The sequence below is a fragment of the Myodes glareolus genome, chromosome 17 (assembly GCF_982192425.1).
Source record: "Myodes glareolus chromosome 17, mMyoGla1.1, whole genome shotgun sequence".
Taxonomy (NCBI): domain Eukaryota; kingdom Metazoa; phylum Chordata; class Mammalia; order Rodentia; family Cricetidae; genus Myodes; species Myodes glareolus.
The window spans coordinates 28,027,216-28,046,694 of NC_142042.1; the positions used below are offsets into that span (position 1 = coordinate 28,027,216).

Below are 19,479 nucleotides of genomic sequence, written 5' to 3' on the forward strand. Positions count from 1 at the left end.
ATGGGTATACAGGAACACTTCTGTAACAGTGTGGTGGGTTTCTGGAGGACATAGGCCAGCAGGGGCAAGCCGGAAGATAACTGCAGCTGCTTCAGACAAGAGTGATGACAGAGGGTAGCACTTGTCTCAGAGATGTCTTATAGTTTGAGGAGGGCAAAGAAGATTCAGAAGGTGACATGACAGAACTTCGGCTTGGACAGCTTGGATGAGGGCTGCAACACTAGCTGAGAATTGAATCTCCCTCTGGGTCCTGGAGAATTTTAAATATTTAGAGAATATTTCTAAAAGATAGGGGTTATCTTTTCCAGTTGTTGTTGTTGTTGTTTTTTGTTTTTTTGTTTTTGTTTTTTTTTTGAGAGAGAGAGAGAGAGAGAGAGAGAGAGAGAGAGAGAGAGACTCACTGTATAGCCTGGAACTTTCTATATAGACTAGGTTGGCCTCACGCAGAGATCCACCTGTCTTTACCAAGTGTTGGGATTAAAGACATGTGCCATCATATCCAGCAAAGATTGATTATTTTATTTATTTATTTATGTTAGTGTTTGCCTGCATGTATGTATGTGCACCATGTGCATGCCGGCTGCCTGTGGAGGTCAGAAGAGAGTGGTGAATACCCTGGAACTTGAGTTGCAGGCAGCTGTGAGCTACCATGTGGATGCTGGAAACTGAACCCAGAGCCTTTGCAAGAGCAGCAAGTGATCTTAACTGCTGAGCCATCTCTAGCTATACTGGATTTATTCTTATAGCATTCCTTTAAAATAATAATAATAATAATAATAATAATAATAATAATAATGACAGGTTTTCACTGTATAGCCCTTGCTGACCTTGAATTCTCAGAGATCTGCCTGCCTCTGCTTCCTGAATATTGGAATTAAAGTTGTATGCCTCACACCAGCGATAGTGTTCTTTTAAGGCTATAGCTAAATACAAGTTGACCAATTTGTTTTACATTGCCAGTTTCTATGTGTTTGCTTCAGTCAAACTCCGTTTTTGAAAAAGGCAGACTTTTTGTTGGCCTGCTCTCCAATCCTCACTGTTGGTAGATGTATCTAGCACCATCCACTAGATACTTGGAAGCCAGCCATGTGCCAGGTCTGTTTTAATCTGGGAGCTAACCGTGGGTAAAAGGCAGATTCTTACATTTCAAGCTCGCAGTCCTCTTGTGGCAGCAGACAAGAGGCAAGAAGCAGAGAGTTGTGGTCCTTGGAGAGGTCACGGTGGGCATGTTGGCCTGTTACTCTTGGACTTTAGGGGAGAGTTCTCATGAAGCGATATTTTAACTGCAATCTGAAGGATGAGTTTTTAATGTACGGAGTAAATTTGCGGAGGGGGAGTTATATTTAAATGAAAAAGGCAAAACTTGAAAATTTTTTGTAAAAAGTAGACTATCTCCAGAACTTTGAACTGATCCAATTTTATAAAGAAAGCATTCATAGTGCTAGCCATGAAGAGTAAACATGGAAAAACTCTAAGTCATTTCTAATAAAAAAAAAGTTTTATCTTTGAAAGGCAGTATAAAATGAAACAAACTGGAAAGTGAGGAAGGGGTTGTATTTTTCTGTGTTGTACAAATACATGCACAAATTGATGTGGGAAAGACTACAGCTAAGAAAAACTGTAACAGCCACGGAGGAGGATTGTCGCAGTCAAAGGAAACCCAGAACACGTGCTAGAGCGGGACAACGAGAAAGTGACTATACTGAGGGCTCAAGGAGGATGGAAATGACAGAAACTCTGTAGGAAGGTGGGGGGGGGGAGTTAGTGTTTTTGGGAAAATTTGGCATTAATGGAACAGAACACAGCAATACTCAGAAACACAGCTGTTTCAGGTCTGTATGCTTTAGAGATGACCTTCTCAAATTTTGTGCACGAATTACCTGGATCTTAATAAAAGTCAATGTTGATTACTGGTCTAGCGTGAGAGGGTCCAAGAGCCCATATTTGAGCAGGTTCCAAGGAAGTGTCTCATACAGGCTCTGTAGGAAGGCCCAGGAGATCACCATTTCCTACATCAGATGCGTAGCACTCTGGCAAGTGATAACATGTGATTGAGGTGCTGGGCACTAACTCTCTCTCGACCAAAGATCTGCTTCTCACTGGTGATGATGGATTATTCTTCGCTGCCCACATCCTCCCTGCCAAAGTTGTGGCACTTGCGTTGAGAACCTTGCCCTAGGGACGACGAGGTCATGGGTCTCCCACAGTGGCTGTGTGCTAGAAGTAGTGAAGCAGCAGCCGTTCCCTGTGTCACGTCTCCTTTCCCTGCTATGCCCAGTTTAACTTCTGTTTATTGACACGTGCAGTAGAGCACATTTTATTTAGATGCCTTGTCCTTACATTCTTTCAGTCCTAGACCAAGTTAGTTTACACACACCATTCTTAGATGTACACCCATATTTGTACATGTATGTGTGTGTATTTATTCCTGCGCTAGTGGTCACTGCTTACCACTACTCTTGCCATAGATTTTCCAGCACTCTCTGGCCCATCGGTGATTTTCACTACTATGAACCATAGATACGGCATTTTAGAGGTCCAGCCTATTAATATGGTGAGACCATTGCTTAGTTACATTTGAAATGGGGCATCTCGTTAGAAACAGTAGGCAAGTAGTGGCTATTAACAGTACAAAATGAGAGGTTCCCTTTCCTGATAGCCCCTGGGGACAGAACTCTGAGCTGGGCCACCTCCTTATTGCCAACCATTTCCTAGGAAAAGTCACTGCCCAGTGAAGGACTGTAACTGGTGTTGAGGTTTGTAAACCCTTTGGCCTTGTTCTGAGGATAAGACTGCTGGCTTACCTCCCCTGGCTCACCTGCCTGGAGCTATCATCTGCCTGGGTTTGCATTTCTTTTCTCTAAATTTCCAACTGCCCCGTCCATCCTTTTGCAAAGTTTCAAAGATATCCCCCCCCCCCTCTGTCTGTCTTTGGAACAGAGTCTGTTTTTCCTTACTCTTACACATTTCTTGATCACCCAAGGTGCTGCCAGCTACGATCTTTTCCGGAAGTCTCTCACACCTTTCCCTAAATGCCTAATCTAGATAGAAGATTCACTAATATGCTCGTCAGAATAAACGGAAAACACCATTGTACAATGTAAATACTGATTATTCTGCTAAGCTTAAATATGATTAATGTGGATTACTTGATCTGTTACATCTGGTTGCCATTACAGAAAAACTGTCAGCGGTCTTTTTGATATGTTTTCAGTAATTTCTGTCATTTTTTGAGATACAGGATAAAAGGGGTGGGTAATGAAAGGGTTGGAGGGCCATGCGATGTCACTTATGATTGGAATATAGAGAAGAGGCTTTTAGTACCCCCACTCCTGTTTTTACACTATCGGTTAACTTCAAATGAGTCTGTTTGGGAATAGATTGTGTCTCCTCCAAACTCATGAGTAAGTTCAGATGCAACGTCCTAGTGTAGAAGTCGCAGGGCAGAATCTTATGACAGAATGTAACAGCATTTGGAGGTAGGGTCTTTAAAGAGGCAGTTGATTCAAGTGAAGTCCCTAGGGTGGGCCCGCACCCAATGTGAGTGGCATGCTTATATGAGGGTTGGAACCCAGCCATGCACAGAGACCAGAGAAACTGAAGGGAAAGACACCCTTGTCTACGTCTCAGTGAAAACACCAAGGCACTTCATTCCTGGGCCTCTGTCTTCCTCCACTCTGGGAAAATAACTTTGTTGCTTTTGTAAATAAAATAAAGCAAAATGAGATGTGAGCTGATTTACAGAATTCAGAGAGCCCGTTACCCCTGTTCACTCTACCTTGGTCACCATTGTGTAGTACATGGTTGTTGGTTTGTAAAGAAAAATATTTCATTTTGTCTGAAAAGATGGTGACATCATTGAATGTTTTAGTAAGAATTGTCATTACAAATCACTAAAATATCCGGAGACAGTTTTCTCACTTTGGGGAAATGATTTGTTTGGACCACTTTATTTCTAGATGCCAAATCAGTGTGGTGGCACTGAAGCATCCATGAAACTTCAAATCCATAACATTTTGTTAGCAGCTTTATTTTAACATGTTGTGGGTTGTCGCTGTGGGTGAAATGGTTTCTTGTCTTCAGTTGCAGACTCTCTGTCTTACCCTGTTACAGAAAATGTCCAGCCCCCCAAGCCCAGCTCCGTAGTTTCCACAGTCTTGCCAGGACCCTCATCAACAAGAATGCCTCCTGCTCCAAGTCACCCAGTTGGGCCCATGCCCTCAGCTCCACCGCCCCCAGAGCAAATGCAGACCAAAGGTATGTGAGAAGCTAGTTATTTCATGCACATGCACACTCATATCTCAGTAGCTGGCTTGAAAAAGCTAAACTGTAAACATAATTAACTGAAAATATGAAAAAGCAGTTTATAGTCTGAACTCAAATATGACAGTTTAGCCTTTTGTGTTAATTTATTTGATTAGATATTTTATATACTTTGGATCCACTAATCCTTATTTCCTGGGATGTTGAATTTCCTTTCTTAAACCATTGTAGTCTTTTTTTCTTTTTAGGGTAATTCAGCCATCATCATCTTATTTAGTGAACCTTTGTGTCTCATTTGAAGACTTCTGGCTTGTCATTATTGTTAACCATCTATAATTTTTAGGGGAGAGGTGTCAGGGTGGGATTGTAAGCTCTACTTGTTTCATTGGCAGATCATGCAGTTATTTAATATTCTTAGATAAGAAAGTGACGGATCTGACACTGACTGTTTGGGTCTTGTTTCTTCACACTGTCCTTTCTTTCTGAAGTTTTCTTGGTTACTTCCTATATGGCAGAAGTTCCAAAGTATTGATGTTTCTGTCTAATCTCTTTTTCATTTGATCACAGTTTGTATTTCCAGTTCACTTGGACTATTTTAAGGACTGTACTTACTATGTGTGACAGTCTCTACCCTGGACTATGAAAAAATCTTCTGTTATGTTCTAAATCTCAGAAAAGAAAAAGCACTGTAAAACCTTAGGCTGCTTTCACTGCTTCTGTTTGTTGAGTGTTGATGTATCCAATGGAAACCTTTGTGTCAGCTGATCGGTTGCTGTAAACTTCCTTAACTTGATTTGTAAGGAATCAACACTGAAAGTATTCACTGATTCCCAAAGCTGGTGAATCTAGACATAGAGTCTAGTTCTTCTCAGTGTTTGCTTCCAGAGGGAACAGTGGTAAGGAAGACTTTGCTTAGTGTGAACTTGAGCTCTGAATGGTGCCTTCTTGTATCTTCTCCATTGATGGTGTCTGCAATGAGCATTTTACAATGCGCTTTGTCCCTGAACCTTCACAGAATTCCTAGTACATTTTAGAAAGAGAAGAGGCTCCTAACATTTACTGATTACTTGCAGAATTCAAGATACTTCATATTTTTGTTTTGTTAGTCCCCATACTAATCATATGGCACAAATCTGTTTTGCAAATTAAAGAAGAATCATAGAGTTGAAATAACTTGCGCAAGATTACAAGTTAATAAGTAGCAGAACAAAAATTTTCTAATTCAGATTTGTCATATATTCTTTCTTTAAACTATAACTGATTTTTTTATTGTTGCTGGCTGTTGACAAACTCTTGATTTACCTAAGATCATCTACTTGCATAAGTAACAGAGAAATTTAATACTGGAGATGTGTGAATCTGTAGCCCTTTTTACTCATTTGTTTTCTAAGTAGCAGATCGCTTTTTGCCATTGAGTAGGTCTAAGATATGAGCTAATTGTTAATGTGAGTCAAGGATACTGTGGTTGTGCAAGTTGTAGTCCTAAAAGCTGTGCACCAAGTTCTCCATCTTTAAAGAGGGCGCTGGGGTCATGTGACCACTACTGCCATCTAGATCCCGGTTCTACCTCTGAAGACTACAACAGAGCAACTATTTATATAGTATTTACTTTGTAATGGGTATTATAAATAACTAGAGATGATTTAAAGTATATCAGCCAATATGCATAGATTATATACTTGTACTATACTATTTTATATAGGGGACATGAGTGTACAGGGACTTTCAGGCCTTTTTGTGGAAGCTAGGCATGATGGCACTTGTAGATTTTATTTATTTTTGTATGTGTGTGTATGTGTGGTGTTCATGTGTGTTTGCAGGTTTCTCTGTATGGGGGTGGAGGGTGTGCATATGTGTGCCTGGTGGAAGTTAACACTGGCATATGTGTGCCTGGTGGAAGTTAACACTGGGTGACACTTTAATTTAAGGCAGGGTTTCTAGCTGAATATGGAGCAAGACAATTGCGTATAGTCTAGCTAACTACCACACTCCAGGAGTCCCCCGTCTGCCTCCCTCCCTGAGTGCTGGGATTGTAGGTGGCTGTTCTACCTGCTTGGCTGGTGTATGGGTTCTGAGGCTATGAACTCTGGCCTTCATACTTGCATGGTAAGTGCTTTATCAACATGGAGCCATCTTCCCAGACTGCACATAGAATTATATCCAGTGTATCTGGGAAAATATCTGGTGGTTCTAGAAAACATTCCCATTTGTCTTTAAAAAGAGTTAGTATACAGAATTCGGTGTGAAGGCACGTGCATTGACTTCCAGTGCTCCAGAGAAAGACAGAGTATGACCTACATAGTCAGAAGGAAGAAACCAGGGCTTTTAGGTAGAAAGCCAAGCCAACCTCAGCTGCACTTCAGGTTTGAAGCTAATCTGGATTACATTAGACCCTCTGAAAAAAGTTTGAGAGAGAGAATAACTGATAATGATTTCAGATTAAATATACATAAAACGTTTTCAAAGTACAGTGGTAACTAATAAACACAGTATTTATGTATATGTTCATGTCAGGTACGATATGTCTAAGTATGTGATGTCCAGGACTTATTAACTCCTTTCAACAAGCATTTGAGGTAGTAACTATTCCGTCTTACAGATTAAGTGAAAAACAGGCCAGTTAGTTGTGGGAAGCAGATGAAGTCCTGAGTGATTGTGTAGTAGTTAACATGAACATGACCATACCTCCAATGCCGCAGACTCATGGGAATTGGCAAAGCCTTCCCCAGGTCAGGCTCGGGGAAATGGCAAAGCCTTCCTCTAGTTTGAGAATGAATTTGACAGTGTGTACAGAGAGCATTAACTGTAGATCTTCCTCCTGGATGTTTACAGCCAGACTGCTCCCCTACAGACCCCCCACCAAGACTAGCCATCCCCTCCTCTGGCTGTACATAGAAAACAATGCTGAGTTTCTGGGTTGCTTAGCCTAAGCGCTCTCCATCAGAGAGAGCAAAGCCCACCCGATCTCAGCTTTACTGTATGTCTGTCATTTCTTCAGTGTCTGTAGTTTCTTCATTCCCGCGTCACCCCAGTCAGGTTTCCAGTACCTAGCCATGCTGGATGTGGCAAGTGGCGCCTGACCAGAGACCCTGGACTGTGGGGAGCTTGCATCGGTCGGATGAGGGAACGCCCCCCAGAGAAGTTCGCAAATAAAGGTAAAGATAAAAATGAAGGGAAAGGTGGGGTACAATTGTGTTAGGTGTAAAACACTGGCAGGAAATCTAGAGATGAGAGTCCTTGTAATACTTCGGAGGACGTTTTGGGGAGCTGTGAGGCAGAGAGAAAACATTCCAGCTCCACCAGTTCTTAGACTTGTTCAGGAGACATGCCCTTGGCTTCAAGAAGAAGGGACAGGGAGTTTGACTACTTGGGGGAAGATAGAGAAAAAACTAAGAGACACAGGACTGAACAACCAAGTGTATTCCCATTTTCACTTAGAGTTTTTGGAGTCTTATATGTGATTCTATGTATCCATGACAGTTTCTTCAAAGGAGGCTCTGCAGAGTCGGATCTGCAGAGCTAGAGAGGCAAATTGAATTCACAGGGTGAGCTTGCCCTGACCTGCCTGATGCCCTGGACCCTACTCCTGAGGAAGTGATTATGAGGGTGAAGATACCAAACCCAGGGACTGGGAATGTAATGTCACTCCTTTACCACAAACCTTGTTAGGTTGAGAGATCTAAGGAAGGCACTAATGGTTTTAATTTTGTGTGTGTGTGTGTGTGTGTGTGTTTGAGTGGATCTGATCCTCAGAGTTCAAACCAAATGGTGTGCTATTATGAGACTACCTTTAAATCCTTAGAGGAGACCAAGCAAGCCTCTGCAGCCTGTGGGCTTGTGGCCCCGTGTACCCATGGGCTTGTTCAGAGCATCCTCAGTGGCAATGCCTGGCCTCCTTCTGATTGGCTAAACTTGGCGAAATCTTGCCATAGCCCAGGGAATTAGCTGCCATCCAAGCCTGGGTTTACAGCATTGTGTGTGCACAAGGTAAATGTGGGCCATGGAGCTGCTATAACTGCGCACATGTTCCTGGGTCCAGGACTTATGAAGGAGCCAACAACCTATTACACGTCCTTTGAAACTTACCAGCAAGTTAACATAGCTGCCTTCAGGGCTCAGAGAGAACTGTCCTCTAAAAAGGAAACCTGTGGAGAACCTTGAGAAAAGCCAGAATTGTAGCCAGCCTTGTGGCCTGGTTCTTTCAAGCTACAGTGCCACCAGATGGCTGCCATGGTGCCACCGGATGGATGACCCTGAGGCAGGAAAGGTACTTAGCTATAACTTGGCGTTTGAAAATGCTGACAGGACTTGTAAGGAGATGCTTGGGGATTTTCATAAGTGCTTACATTTATAAGAGATGGTTAGATTGAATGTGGACATATGTCCTAACCACCCTCAAAAATATCTCTCGCAGCAGTCCTTTAGTAAGTTATATGCTGTGAGGGGAAAATGGTGTCTGTTACACATTTGGAAAAGCTGAACATTCGACATGTGGTTGCAGCCACATGGACTTCAAATTAAAAAAAAAATAAGCCATGCCCCTGTATCCTCCATCTCCCATGGTCTGCACGGCCTCCCAGGTTTATGCAGAGAGGAATCCATTGGGCTAACAAATGCTGTTCACAAATGGGTATTCATCAACAACCTTGAGAGAGCCTGGGAAATGACTGGCACCCCATCAAACACTCGGCACCATCACCCCGAGAGTCCCCATGCATTGGTAGGGCAAACCAGTGACCATCAGCTACCAAAACGTACCATTGATCATCTATATTAGGCAGCCTCAGGCAGTGCGGGGAGTGGGGGAAGTTAAACCTTAATTTCAGCACCTGACTTAGACTGGTCCCTAACATGGGATGGATCCAACTCAGTAGGCATAGTAGGCCTTATTTTAGGCAGAAGCAGCCAGAGCCTGCAGGGACTGAAGATTCACCCAGCAGGGGTAATAGATGAAGATTGTGCAGGGATAATTAAGGTTCTAGTTCAGTTATATCAAACTTGGTTTAGTATACACCCAAGTTAAAAATTGCTCAAGTACAGAATTTCCCCAATACTAGTGCTCATGGCTTAGTCCCATAAGGGTGGAGGTTTTGGGTCTTCAAACCATGTTACTGAGTACAAAGAATAACAGACAATTGCTCAGAAATGAGGCTGAACTTAATTGCTAAAGCTTTTTTTGAACTTATTGATACCAGGGCAGATGTGCCCGGGCTTCTGGCATAGCCACTTCAGCCACCCACAGCCAGCCCGCAGGGAGTCAGCCAGGCTTAGACACCATTACAAAGTTCACTGTGGTCAGATGCCAGGATGCTGGAGGTCATCAAGGTGCTGAAGGCCATAGCCCTGCCCAAGATGCTTGTAATTTTATGAGGCTGACTTATTTGAGCCAAACGGGCATCCTTTCCTATAGCCAAAGCCTTGCTATTGTTAGATAATACACCAGGACTTAATCCTCTATGGGGTTTAGGTAGAATACAAGTAGCAACTACTCCCATAAATCCTCGGGGTGATGGTAAAAGACTGGGAGTGGGGTGTCGCATGACTGCTGGTTTTCACTAGCAGCCTTGGTCAATGCTACACGGAATGCCTGAGGGAAATTTGCCTTCCTGATCACTTGGCCATCAGAGAAAGCTCTCTGGGTAGATCAGTGGCCACTCGCGGGAGGTGGAGGTTGCCTCTATTGCTTTAATGGAGAAGCAGTTACAAGGCAGTTATTGGACACATAAACCAATTTCCTAATCCCAAACACCCATCTTACCTTAAGAAAGAAATCAGGTACATAGAGGCTGTTTAGGATTTCTAATTTATAGGAGCTATAAAGAGTCATGCAGGCAGTGGGCCACCGTCACCTGTTGCTCTCCCATCACATTTTTATTTCTTTGTAGTTGACTTCAAGGGTTGTTTTTCATCATTTGGCTACATCTTGGCTATCTCAGAAATTTTACTTTTCCCCTCTCCTGCCTAATCATAGTCTGTCTCATAGCCCTTGCCCAGGGTGTGAAAGCAGCCCTACTGTGTGTTAGGAATTTGCTGATGAAAGGCTAAGGCTTAGATTGCGCACTGGATGGTGATATTCTAGTCAGCCTTCTGACTCTTCTGAATGGACAGTGAACTTGGTTGGAAACTAAGAGGCCTTTCAACCTGTTTCTCCAGAGAAGATTACGAAGGCATCTCCATTCCAGTACCTAGGTAAAATTATAGAGGAGCAGGCTGTATGCCCTCAAAAGCCAGAAGCTCACAAGGATTTTCTCAAAACTCCTAATAATTTTCAAGAATAATTGGCTCAGACTTGTACTTAAGCTTACTACCCAAGAATTTTCTCTGGTTTCCCAAAATTTAGGAGGGGACGCTGATCCCTCTTCTCAGTGCCGTATTACTTTTGAGGCTAAGATGGCTCTAACTGTATGAAAGGGACTGTGTCCAGGTACATTAATGGGTTCCAGCCACGCCTCTTTCACTAGCAATCCTGAAATCACCCATGACCCCTAGTGGAACACTCTGGCAACTGCAGAGAATTTTGAAATAGTTGCATTTAGGGCATTCATTATCCAGGGTTTTGAACTTTTGCTATGAGTAGGTGACAAAGGGACTCACACTATAAGAATTTACTTCTGAAAGAGCCAGAAGTAAATGCCATTCCATATTCAAGAGATCAACAACACTGGCTCTGGCAACAATCCACTGCCTGGTAGTGTTCTTTGGCTAATTAATTACCTGGTCAACTTGATTCTCATCTCCCACCAAGCATGATATTATGCTGTACACCCACTCGTGGGGTTATTTTCCTGAAGTCATACAATCTTAACCCCTTGCTTTAGCTAGAACTGTCTTTACAGACACTTCTAGCAGCGTTAGCTGCCTGCCACTCCTGCTTGGGTTCTGAAGTAATGCACAATGTACTCCGTGAGCTGAACTCTTTGCAGTCTGCATAGTTTGGAATGGGATTGCCTTCCCTTCTGTCAGTATTTACAGCAGTAGGAGTAGGGCAAGCCTCCATTGGTCAGGCTCCAGATCAAGATCTATCCCATCTTTTCCATAGGATTCTGAAACTCCTGTTTCCATGTCAGTGTCCTTGCTATGTTTGCTGTATTTGGACACATTCAGCTCTCCCCAGACCATTGGCTGATGCTAACGCATGACTGACACCTTGGTCTCGGGGTCCGCACTCTGCTTCCCTGTTGCTGTGCTGTCTGCCTTGATGCCCATGGTCGTCATTCTCTGTGTCATCAAAATGCTTCCTCTTTACAAAATGCATTCGCCTTTTTTGAGAACAAACTAGGCCAATAGTTAAGCAGTGCACCCACCGCAGTCTTTCCAGCCTGTCACGTGTGACGGCGGCATTGACCTCGCAATGTTATGTAATGTTATGTCTCAGTGTGTCTGACAGATGGATGTTCTTCATGTGTCTCCTTTGGGAGAGTACAGTTTGTGTGTGTTTCTGTTGCTCGCTTTTCTCATGTTGTTCATATCCTGCTTACTCATGGAGGTCACCAACATACTATTGCTCATTGCCTTGCTGCTCTTGCTGTCATGGGCCGTCCACAGCACCTCAAGATGGGCAGTGCTCCTGCATACGACTTTTCTGCATTACAAAACTGTTGTGCTCAGAACACAGACATTCCTTACAACCCTCAGAGAGAGGCTAATGGAGAAAGGTCCCATAGATGACTCAAGCAACAATTAGGAAAACAAAAAGGGGAAATTCTCTGCCCCTACCAATTCTCTAGATGGGGCTTTATTCACATTAAATTTTAAATCATGTGGAAGATGGCCTTTTGGCCACAGAATGGCATTAGTCACCGAAGGAAAGGGAAATAGGACCTAAGGTGCTATAGAAACGTGTTGTGACAGGAAGATGTTTGGCCTGTTCCCCGTGCTAATGTGGGGAAGAGGGTCTTCTTGTGTCTCCCCTGAAGGTGTGAACAGCCACTTTGGGTCCTTCAAGGCGTCCAGAGTGCTGTGGGTGCAGTGAAGTTCCTGGTTGCAGGTGTGAAGAGGCTGAGACCGGAGCCCCCAGAGAAACCCAAAGTGTGGCCCTTGAAGCCAGTCGAGCGGTCTCCAAGGAGGAGGCCTCCTGCACAGACTTCAAGGAGGGCGACACCACCAACATGGGGTCAAATAAAAAGGCTGATGCAAATGTCGGAGGAGGGAGCACGAGGCCTGGGGTTGGGAAATAACCCGGCGGCTATATTTCTGATGTGTCTGGTAATCATATCCATTCAGGTAAGTCCAGTCAGGGGAACAGCCTACTGGACCTATGGCCCCAGGCCACTGATTTTTCAGTTAGTGGTGTGGTCACATCCTTCCATTTCTGATTACACCGCTCTGAAGTCACCTGGAGTCCTGGTGGGCTTGCTTCAACTATTGGGGGTGAGCTGCAACCCTTTAGATTCAGACAGAATTTACTCTTGCACAGACGACTACTGACACGTGTGTGGGTGACAGCAGCCCCTTAGAGCAACAGCCAATGATGGGGAATAAGCTGAGCCCCACCCCCAAGTATTTGGACCCACAATGATAGTGAGGATTTGGCCCAATTAGGTCAGCACACCCTAGGAATGCAGAAGGCTATGTAAGATTGTTTCTCCTAATACCACAAAACAAGCCTCAGGCTTCAGTCTGTTTAACCTGTTAGAACATTTCTTTCGCTTTTATTGGACACAGCGGCTGTTATGTTCTTCCTCTTCTCATCCTTGCAGTCTGGTGTTGAGCATTACAGCGAACCACCTCTGGACTAAGCGTGGAGAGTCATCGTGAACATCTAAGAAATAAGAAAGGGGGAGATGTAGGGAGCAGAGGAAGGCCTGAGTGGATGTGTATTGTTTGACATGAGCATGGCCATGTCAAGAACCCCAGTGCCTCAGATCCATGGACATGGCAAAGCCTTTTCTGGGTCAGGCTCAGGGCCAAAGCCTTCCCCTGGTCCAAGCACGAATGTTGACAGTGTGTACAGAAAGCATCACCTGCAGCTTCCTCCTCAACTGCAGCTTCCTCCTCCCAACTGCAGCTTCCTCCTCCCAACTGCAGCTTCTTCCTCTCAACTGCAGCTTCTCCTCCCAACTGCAGCTTCCTCCTCCCAACTGCAGCTTCTCCTCCCAACTGCAGCTTCCTCCTCCTGGATATTTACACCTGAGACTGCTCCCTCATAGAGACACCCCACCAAGACTAACCCCTCTTCCTTGTGCTGTACATAATAAACATGCTGAGTGTCAGGGTTGCTTAGTAAGCGCTCTCTATCAGAGAGAGCAAAGCCCACCCGGTCTCAGCTTCTCTGTATGTGTGTCTGTCATTTCTTCAGTGTCTGTAGTTTCTTCATTCCTGCGTCGCCCGAGTCAGGTTTCCCAGACTCCACGCTACTGGGCACAGCAGTTAATAACTTTTTAAGCACTAACCACTAGTACATGGTTGAACCTAAGTTGACTCCAAGTCCCAAGTGTTTTGCTTATTTGTTTGCTTGTTTGAGACAAGGGCTTACTATATAACCCTGATGGATCTGGAACTCACTGTGTAGCCCAGGCTGCCCATGAACTCAAACTCAATATCCGGCTGCCTCTGCCTCTGCCTGCCTTCCGAGTGCTGGCAGAGTCCAGTGTCTATCTGCACGGTCGCAATGCTCATCTGTTGAGTATTCCTTTCTGGTTTTCTTTGCTCTCACTGCACACTTAGGAAATGGATAGTTCTTCAACAGGAGTGCAGGCTGCTAAAAGCACTCCTACTCACTTCCTTACCTCTGCTGCCTCAGAGGACGGGACAGAGACTTTTCTTTCTAACATGCTTCGCCTGTGCCTGAGCCACCTTCAGAAAAGGAAGGCTTGAGTCTGAGTGTCTTCATTAGTCGGTTAAGGAATGAGAAAACTCTCTGTGTAGCTACAGAGAGAGGTTTTATACCTCAGTGCAGTATTTCAGAGTGAACTGTAGGTAAGTCAGGTTACTGTGGCCTTTGTAAAGTGGGGGGAGGGGAAGGCTGTTAGCAAGGTTTTTCTTTGGGTGGAAAAATAGTACCATTGGAATAGGCACCTGAGTGTTTATAAAGCTGGTATTTCGTGGGAGTCCTTGTAAAGTCTTCTAATGTGGGTGCTTTGAAGATAATCTTAAGAAAGATAAAAATTGCTGAAAATTAAACTCTTGAATTAAAAAATAAAATAAAATGCCCTTCACAGTCCAGTTCAGGTTTTTGTTTGTTTGTTTTGTTTTGTTTTCAGAAACAGTGAAAGGCAGTAAAGACAGCTTTGGTTAAACTATCCCAAAGATTGTGTTCTGCAGAAAACCTTTAGTAATAGGTGATTTAATCCAAGTGTGATTTTGGATTAAGAGAGGTATCACCGCTCTTATGTGCACCCTGGGCATGCGCTCCACATCAGCTACCCCCCACACAGGGATGAATGGGGTAGGATAGGGTATGCGCTCCACATCAGCTACCCCCCACACAGGGATGAATGGGGTAGGATAGGGTATGTGCTGCACATCAGCTACCCCCCACACTGGGGATGAATGGGATAGGATAGGGTATGTGCTTATTTCATTTTATTTTATTTTGCAAGGAGAGTGTGAAATTTGACTCCTGGGTTCATAATTTTAATTTTCCCTGTATTCCAGAAGAAATTAGGAAATATGAATTGGCAAGGGAAGTGGATTTATTTAATTTAGACACACTGGAAAGGAAACAAAACGAGCTTTTCTTCAACCTCCTTAATAGCAGTATTCCATGTTAAATAGGTAAGATGTGCCACAGGAAAATATGCCCGAAAGGTCCAGGCATTGTCAGATCAGAGAGATTTTTCTGAAAGAGCTCAGGAGGAGAACCCCCAGAGAAATCTAATTTCTTGGTTTATTTCCTGAGTGTTCCTGTTAGCACTGCTGCTGGGGAGGGTCCTGCTAAATTCTGGAGTCTGATAACTGCCGTGCTCTTTGTTACGTCAGATCCTGGGAGTGTTCTCTGCCTCTTGGTTTCACTAAAGTCCCAGCTTGTAAGTCTTGGCTAGCTCAGTGCTCTAAGAATAGAAGATGGGTTTCTTTCTGTAGGTTCTGTGTGGGCTTCAGGATGGCCTCTAGGAGGTGGTGCTCCAGTCTCTTACCCACGTATGGGTTGGAGCTCTTAGAGGGCTTGGATAGAAGCACTGTGGGACTCCTGGATGCTGGAGCTGGCTATGGGGCAGCTAGCTGCTTTGTTGCATTCTAAATATACTGTGCATATCTGAAACAGGACCTTTAAATGCGGAGTGATATTATTCCAAAGCTATTATCATTCCTTTGTGGTTCTGAAATGTCATGTTTTATCTATTAATATTTCCAAGCTTTTAGTGGAGCTTACTTAAACAAGCAAAGGTAAGCTAATTTCTGAACATACTAAAAGTCATGGTGGGAGAAAGGTATGTGACATTTAGTTAATATAATAAATGGACAACCACATGTATTCTGAAGTCTACAATACATATTATTCTCTGACTTAAATGTTTGTTTAAGTGAATTAAATTATTGTTATATGTATTTTTGTCATTGTTTAGCCATCTCATTCTCTCAACTAGGCCTTAGATTCTTTTCTAATAATTGAAATAAATCTGTTTAAATCTGGAGGAGAGGAAAGTATTTATTTTATAATATGTATATAAAGTTGCTTTGTATTATAGCTCTTTCTAGTAGCATTAACAAACAACTGTACTAATCCAGTCATGAAGAATGGTTCTTTTCTCACTGTTTGCTTTACTGGCCTTTCTTTAATACAGCAAACAGAATATCTTCTTTGTCTTGTGTCATCTTTTATACACACATATGTATACACTGCTAATAGCCCATTGAGGAAGTGTGACATTGTAAAGTAAGTCATTAAATTTAAGGATTTCTTCTGTGAAAAACCTTTTGCTGTTGTTCTATTTAATTGTAACTTCTTTGTATATTTAATTTATGGCCTAATATTAGCTAGATTTCCATTTTAAGTCGGTGGTTAGAGGATCGTTGTCCCTGAATTCAGAGAGTGTCAGTTTGTTTGTCGTGTAAGCCTGAACCTGTTTTATTTTGAGTTTTGCCTCTTTAAATGAATTCAAGATAACTATTTTAACTGTACTGAATGTTCCAGCTGACCAGGTATGATAGTTCACACCTGTAATCTCATCACTTAGGGAGCTGAGACGTGAGGAGTACCGTGAGTTCAAGACCTGGCTGGACTACAGAGTGAAACCAGCTGAAAAAAACAAGAGCAAAATGAACCCCCAAATCAGCAAAACTAGCAGATTTTCCACGACTCTTTTTGTATTAGTGGAAAGATGAAAGCTTTTCAGATTAACCTTAGCCACCTCTGACCTCAGTCAGATGTCCTCGTCACCAGTCACTTTCTTACTCTCAAGATGAGTTTTCTATATCCACATTAACCAAAAAGACCACCCAGAAAATAGTGGTGAGAGCATACGAGGCAGGGAACCTGTGATTGGTGACACTCAATCGTGCTTCAAGCGTATGGAGTATTCGTGAAGATTCCAGCTCTGTGTCTGGAGTTTTCTTTCTCAGAATAGAGCTGTAAGGTTTTCCTTGTTAGCCTGTGTTCACTCCTATTTCTAAAGCATTGTCATTTTAAAGCTAGACTAGTTGTATTTTCCCTTAAAATTTTATGGATGTTAATTTTCACATTTGACTTCATCAGACTAAGTAATAACGTGTAGTAATTGTATGGCAGAGGAGGTCCTACATACATACCAGGTTGTAACTTTTCCACCATCTGCCTTCTTGGTGAACTTCACACATACTAATCTTATTTCACACTCACTTGTAGGCTGTAGGGTAACACCGCCAGGACTGGGCGTTACATGAAATTACTTCTCTGTCATTGTGATGTTAAGGCCACAGTGTCCCCAGTGAGCAGAGAACTGTGCTCAGTACAGTTTTTTAATTGTCATTCTTTTCCATTACGGCAACTGAGCTGCCGTCAAGGTGGCATTAGCATACAGAAGGAACCTCGTATTGAATGTGTTTAGCATGCAGCCATACAAATTTAGTTGGGTAGAAATGATCACTCTCTGCCAGGAAAGTGTGTTCCCAAAGGACATGCCCCCCAACAGTCCCAGGGCTGAAGAAGGTAAATGGAGATAGAGCTCAAAATTATTTTCTGAGAACAGCACTGTGGGTTCCAAAGTCAGTGTAATATATGGTACTTTTTTCATGCCAGTTAGTTCCAATTAAAATTGCTTTTACTAAACTGCTTTGCATAGATTTTTTAATGGTTCTGGTTTTGATAATAATCTGCTGATATTAATATGCACGCTGGGAATGTTCTTTGGAATGTCAGAGTTCTTTCTCACTTTTAATGTAAAGATTTATTTCCTTGCCTTTCCTGTTGGTTTGACTCTTGTGTTTGTGCTTTCCACTTTACAGGCATGCAGTATGGTGACTATGTTAATAATCAAGCTAGCTCCACACCAACTCCCTTGTCATCAGCTTCCGATGATGAGGAAGAGGAGGATGAGGATGAGGAAGCAGGTCTGCTTTAGCTTTACACAGTTTCCATCTTTGCCTGTTTAACTGCCTTTATTTTACAATCTTAGCCTTTAGAAAATGTCTGAAGATTGAACAAATTGAACGGCTCGGTTTGGGTCACATCTCTGATGATGGTTGAATGTTTTCTTCCTTTAGACAAGCCTGTCTCCCAAGCTGTGTGCAAAGGCCTGAGGCCCGACTGAAGCCCTGCTGCTGATGGCTGTAGCACCTTTAGGAATAATGTTTTCTGCTTTGCATGCTTCTTCAGACTAATCAAAATGATGACGGACTTTGTAATGTGCTAGAGAAATAAGATACTCTTCTCTGGGATCTGGGTCCCCTTGGGCTCTCTTAGCCTGCACTTAGAAGAGCCACCTTAGTATTTGCCTGCTCTTGGAATAGCAGCTCATGTTACATTCACTAAAGAGGGTAGTGGTTGTGTGGTGACCACCTGCTTCATTTTGTTTTTTATTCTTGATAGGTGGAACACTATTAAAAATGAGACAGTGCAGTTCTTGCACTAATACCCACACTTGGAAAGTAGATGAGTGAGCCATGCTCACTCAAGTTACTTTGTGTGACTGCGATTTTCTTCCTGCTGCCTTTATTACTGATGGAAGGACTTGCTGCAATTTGTCTAGCCAAAAGCAGCTGGCCTGTATATATGTTTTAAAATATTCAAATCTTTATACATGATTTGAAGGGGATAAAAATAAGAGACTCCAGTTAGGAAGAAATTATCCTTAATATATAAAACATCATTTATTTTTCAGAAACGTTTTATTTTTTATTTTAACATTATTTCAGATTTTTAAAGTTTAAAAGATATTGCCATATATGTTTTTCCCAAATTAACCACCTTTATAATTCTTCATATTTTTTTCTCTTTATTGTCTGAAAGTAAATCACAGGCATGAACTTTACTACCAAATACTGCAGTCTGTTTTGCCTGGTCACCAAAGTAGTACGGTTACAAGAAACTGAGCACTGGTGCCATAATGGCTGGTGTACAGTCCGTGGTCAGTTCTTAGTAGCTGTCACAATTTCACTTCTTAGAACTGTTTTCCTGGCCGGGCCCAGTCCATAATAGTTCATTGAACTTAGCTGATATGTCTTCAATAGCTGTTGATGCAAAACCCTTGGTTCATAGGGAATAAGAGAACTTTTTCAAAGCCCAGTTTGACTTACTGGCTTAAGAACACAGACTTGGGTTTCCCTAAACACCATGTTCCAGTGTGGTTTCATGGTTTCATGGAATTTTGATAGTAGCTGAGTAAAGGAAGTCATGGATCAAGGTGTTTCTCAAATATGTTGGTGGAAACAGCAGATGGATGGGACACAGAGCTCAGTGGGGAGCCTCTGCTCTGGGGCTCAGATGCGATCTGTTGACGTTCTTGTTGCATTGGTGAAGGTTGAGTCTCTACGTGCCAGAAAGATTTGCTCGATACATCACTGGGCTGTTTGCTCACACTCAGAGGTGGGAAATAAATAAATGGCTAGTGAGGGAGCTACAGCTAGCTCAAAATCAGGTTTGCTTTAGTCTAGTGTTCCTGCTTTCTAAAACCTGCCACTCAGTCTTGTAGCTTGTTTAACACAGCTGTGGCTTGTGTCTGGGAACTTGCATTCACACAAGCCCATTATTTTATAAAGTGTTTCCTGATGACCCTGTTGTGACTTATTGAGGCACAGTATCTCGTAGCCCAGGTTGGTCTCACATTCTCTGTAGAGTCGAGGCTGGCCTTGAGCTGCTGC

General features: G+C 42.9%; 1 protein-coding gene across 4 annotated transcripts in view; it reads left to right on the plus strand.

Annotated features, from left to right (window-relative positions):
• Sec24b (SEC24 homolog B, COPII component) overlaps nucleotides 1-19,479 on the plus strand; it is a 71,102-nt gene that overhangs the window by 15,615 nt on the left and 36,008 nt on the right. Inside the window, exons 3-5 of one of the 4 annotated variants that reach the window (XM_087897577.1) lie at nucleotides 4,114-4,257; nucleotides 7,296-7,418; nucleotides 17,626-17,730. In XM_087897577.1, the coding sequence (XP_087753703.1) occupies nucleotides 4,114-4,257; nucleotides 7,296-7,418; nucleotides 17,626-17,730 (372 nt within the window). The remainder of the gene's footprint in view (nucleotides 1-4,113; nucleotides 4,258-7,295; nucleotides 7,419-17,625; nucleotides 17,731-19,479) is intronic. The other 3 variants (XM_087897574.1, XM_087897575.1, XM_087897576.1) reach the window with 3 other exon arrangements.